Source organism: Crocuta crocuta, unplaced genomic scaffold (assembly GCF_008692635.1).
Source record: "Crocuta crocuta isolate KB4526 unplaced genomic scaffold, BGI_CrCroc_1.0 scaffold27, whole genome shotgun sequence".
NCBI lineage: Eukaryota > Metazoa > Chordata > Mammalia > Carnivora > Hyaenidae > Crocuta > Crocuta crocuta.
In genome coordinates, this window is record NW_027532250.1 from 291,171 (window position 1) to 294,100 (window position 2,930).

Here is a 2,930-nt window from a genome sequence, read left to right on the forward strand (position 1 = left end):
CTGCGGTGCCTCCGGCTGGAGACCCGCTTCCGGAGCCCAGTGCAGACGCTGCGGGGTGTGAGCGCACCCTGGGAAATCCTCTGGCCGCGGCTTCCTGAGAGCCCCGTGTGCCCGAGGCCCTGTGGTTTATTGTCACACGAGGCACTCACGACCAAATCTGGGGCCAGGTCCTCCGATACAGAGCAGAGTGGGGTCTTGCCAAGCCCTGGAGAAGATGGCCGGTTCCCAGGAGGAAGCTGGGAATTCTCTCCACCAGGAGCCATTTCCTGCGTCTTATCCTTCATCCCTGCCTGCAAGGTGACATGCGCTGTGCTCCAGGCGGGGGGCGCGTCCCCACACCCGGCAGCCCCTCCCAGGCCCACCCCAGGGTGTCTCACAGGCCAGGTTCGCTCCTCTGCCCCCCCCCTGCCCCCCGCAGAGCAGGGCCACAGGCCTCACCCCTCCGGCAGGCTCTCAGTGTGGGCGGGGACGGGNTGGCCCGTGCGCTGGGTCAGCTGGATGCCGGGACAGCAAAGCTTTGCCAGGCTCCGTCTTCTTGTGCCGGTCGCCGGAGACCGCGACCCAGCGGCTCCGCCAGTGCCCACCTGCCCCCCACTGCTGGCCGCCCCCGACCCTGTTGCTGGGGTTCCGGTGCGGCCGGGGGAAGCAGCCGTCGCGCCCTAAAGCCCTTTGGCTCTCGGGAAAGCGAAGCTGTTGGCTCACCCCCAGGGTCCCCCTGACGCCGGGCATGCAGCTGGCCCCCAGCTGAGTCCCCTGCCCGGAGACCGCCTTTGTGCCTGCACAAGGGAGACTCAGTTCCTCCCCTGCTCCTTGACCCTGCATCCTGCAGCCCCCTGGTGGGGGGCGCGGACAGTGCCAGCTGCCCGGAGAAGGAGCTCGGCCACCTCGGTGACCCCTGCCTGCCCTGGGGCATCTCGGGGAAGCTGGAGAGGGCTGCCCAATTGCAAGGCCATTAAGCAGGCTAATGAACCGTGCAGGCTCCTGGCCCCTCTGGCCACCCACCGTGCCTCCCCTCCCCTCACAGAGCCCACCTACCACCTTGTGACTGCTATTTGTTAGTTAATGTGTCCGGGGAGGGCTTTCCCAGACGGGGCTGGGGCCTCAGAGCTGCTCCCGGCCTTTTCCGGGCCCGGCTGGGACTGTGCACACAGCAGGCAGTTAATAAATATTAGCTTGGGATTAAGCCCAGAAAGAGTCACCTTGATAGCCAGAGCTGGGAAGGGACTTGGGAGTCTGGGGACCCTGCGGCAGGGATGGGGTGGTCAGTGGGCCAGGGCACAGCCTGGTGACTTGTGTCCCACAAGCCACATTCTCCCCCTCCGTCCCCAGCCGAGGAAGTGTGGGCCGCTTCCTCTATGCCAGGTGGTGCTGGAGTCTATGCAGCCCACTGGGATAGAGCATAGGAGGGGACAAAGGTCCTGCCTTTCCCAGGGAGGGGAGCCTCCTGACACCCTGCCCTTCAGCACCTAAGGTCGTGCCCAGGGGGTCTTCACTGCTGAGACACACCTGACTCAGTCCGGTGCTCGGCTCGCCTGGTGATGTGCTGGGGCGGGGCCAGCCCTCCCTGCAGACCACAGGACCTTGGGAGAACCCCAGTAAGCCGCAGGGGCCTCCCGTGGGGAGTCCACACCGTGAAACCTCAGAAAACCACAGCAGCCTGGGCTGTGCAGGCACTGACCGAGGGCTCTGGCACACCCGTCCTCACACACCCCGGGGCTCTCAGCAGCAAAAGCGAGCTGCCAAGCCGGATGCCAGGTTTTGAGAAGGGGGGAGGGCGGGGAGGATCACAGCCTCGGGCAGGCCTCGGGGCGGGTTTTGCAGCCAGGGTGAGAGAAAGAGGAGGCAGAGGCGAGGTGTGATGCGATTCAGCCATGTTTACTTCAACCTCCAGGGAATCCCAGCGGCCCAGAGACTCCTCTCGCTCCATAAAAGTGGGTCCCTAAAACAAGTCACTTCCATCCTTTGAAAGGGGTGGGCTGCCCGGAGGCGGAGTGGCTGCCCCGGCCGGGGCACGGCCTGGGCTCTGCATGATGCGGATGCCGTGTGCGGGGCCTGGGGCCGAGGATAAGGCCACGGGCACCCACTGCGAGCGCGGAGCAGGGGAGGAGGCCATCCGTGCAACGTGGAGCCTCAAGGTCGTGTGGAGGCCCCCGCGGGGAGCAGCGTGTGAAGCCGGCAGGGAGCCGGGCACGTGACTCCACCAGCCGCGAGCCCCGGTGCTCGGTGCTCCCTCCCCTCCTCCAGACCCTGAGCTGTCTTAAGGAAGGAGCTGTTTCTATCACTGTGACAACTAAAAATAAAAACAAACCAAAGGCTATCTTAAGGTATAATCTTCCAATTGCTTAAAATTAATCAGTGCAAAGTGAGGTAAAGAGCCTTGTGTCGCGAAGGGGCCGGGAGCCGCCCCTCACACCAGCCTGCGTCTCTTGGAGTCCCTCTCGGCGTCCGCCTCCTGGGCATCCGCGTCACAGCCAAGTGGCGACACCAGGTTCAGCAGAGGGTCCTCGGAGGCCCGGCCGAAGAGCGCCAGCAGGAGCGCCACGCCGAAGCCTGTGGCGCGCTCGCCCTGTGGGCACAGGGCAGACTGAGCCCCTCTGCCAGCCTGGGCTCGGCCCGCTCGGCAAGCCCCTCTGCCCACCTGTGCGGGAAGGGACTCCCGGGTCAGCGTGAGGGCGTCCGGCCCCCACCTGCCCTGTGGCCCCCTCCTGCCATCCGGCCACTCAAGAGCTGAGTTAGGAGGTGGGATGGCTCTTTGCCCTCTGGCCCCGACTCNGGCCCCTCTCTTTCCAGGGATGTAGAGACCAGAGGTTGGGGGCACCGCTGGCCGAGGTCAGGCCACAGGCGGTATGAGTCTCAGCACAGAAATGTGTCTGGTGAGCTCGGCCTGGAGCCAGAGAGGGCTTCTGGGTGCACAGCGGGCCAGGCCCGCC

General features: G+C 65.5%; 1 protein-coding gene across 1 annotated transcript in view; it reads right to left on the reverse strand.

Annotated features, from left to right (window-relative positions):
• Nucleotides 1-1,854: 1,854 nt before the first annotated feature.
• NPEPL1 (aminopeptidase like 1) overlaps nt 1,855-2,930 on the reverse strand; it is a 19,769-nt gene continuing 18,693 nt past the window's right edge. The window contains exon 11 of the mRNA XM_077778346.1: nt 1,855-2,566. Within this exon, the coding sequence (XP_077634472.1) occupies nt 2,408-2,566 (159 nt within the window). The 3' untranslated portion in view covers nt 1,855-2,407. The remainder of the gene's footprint in view (nt 2,567-2,930) is intronic.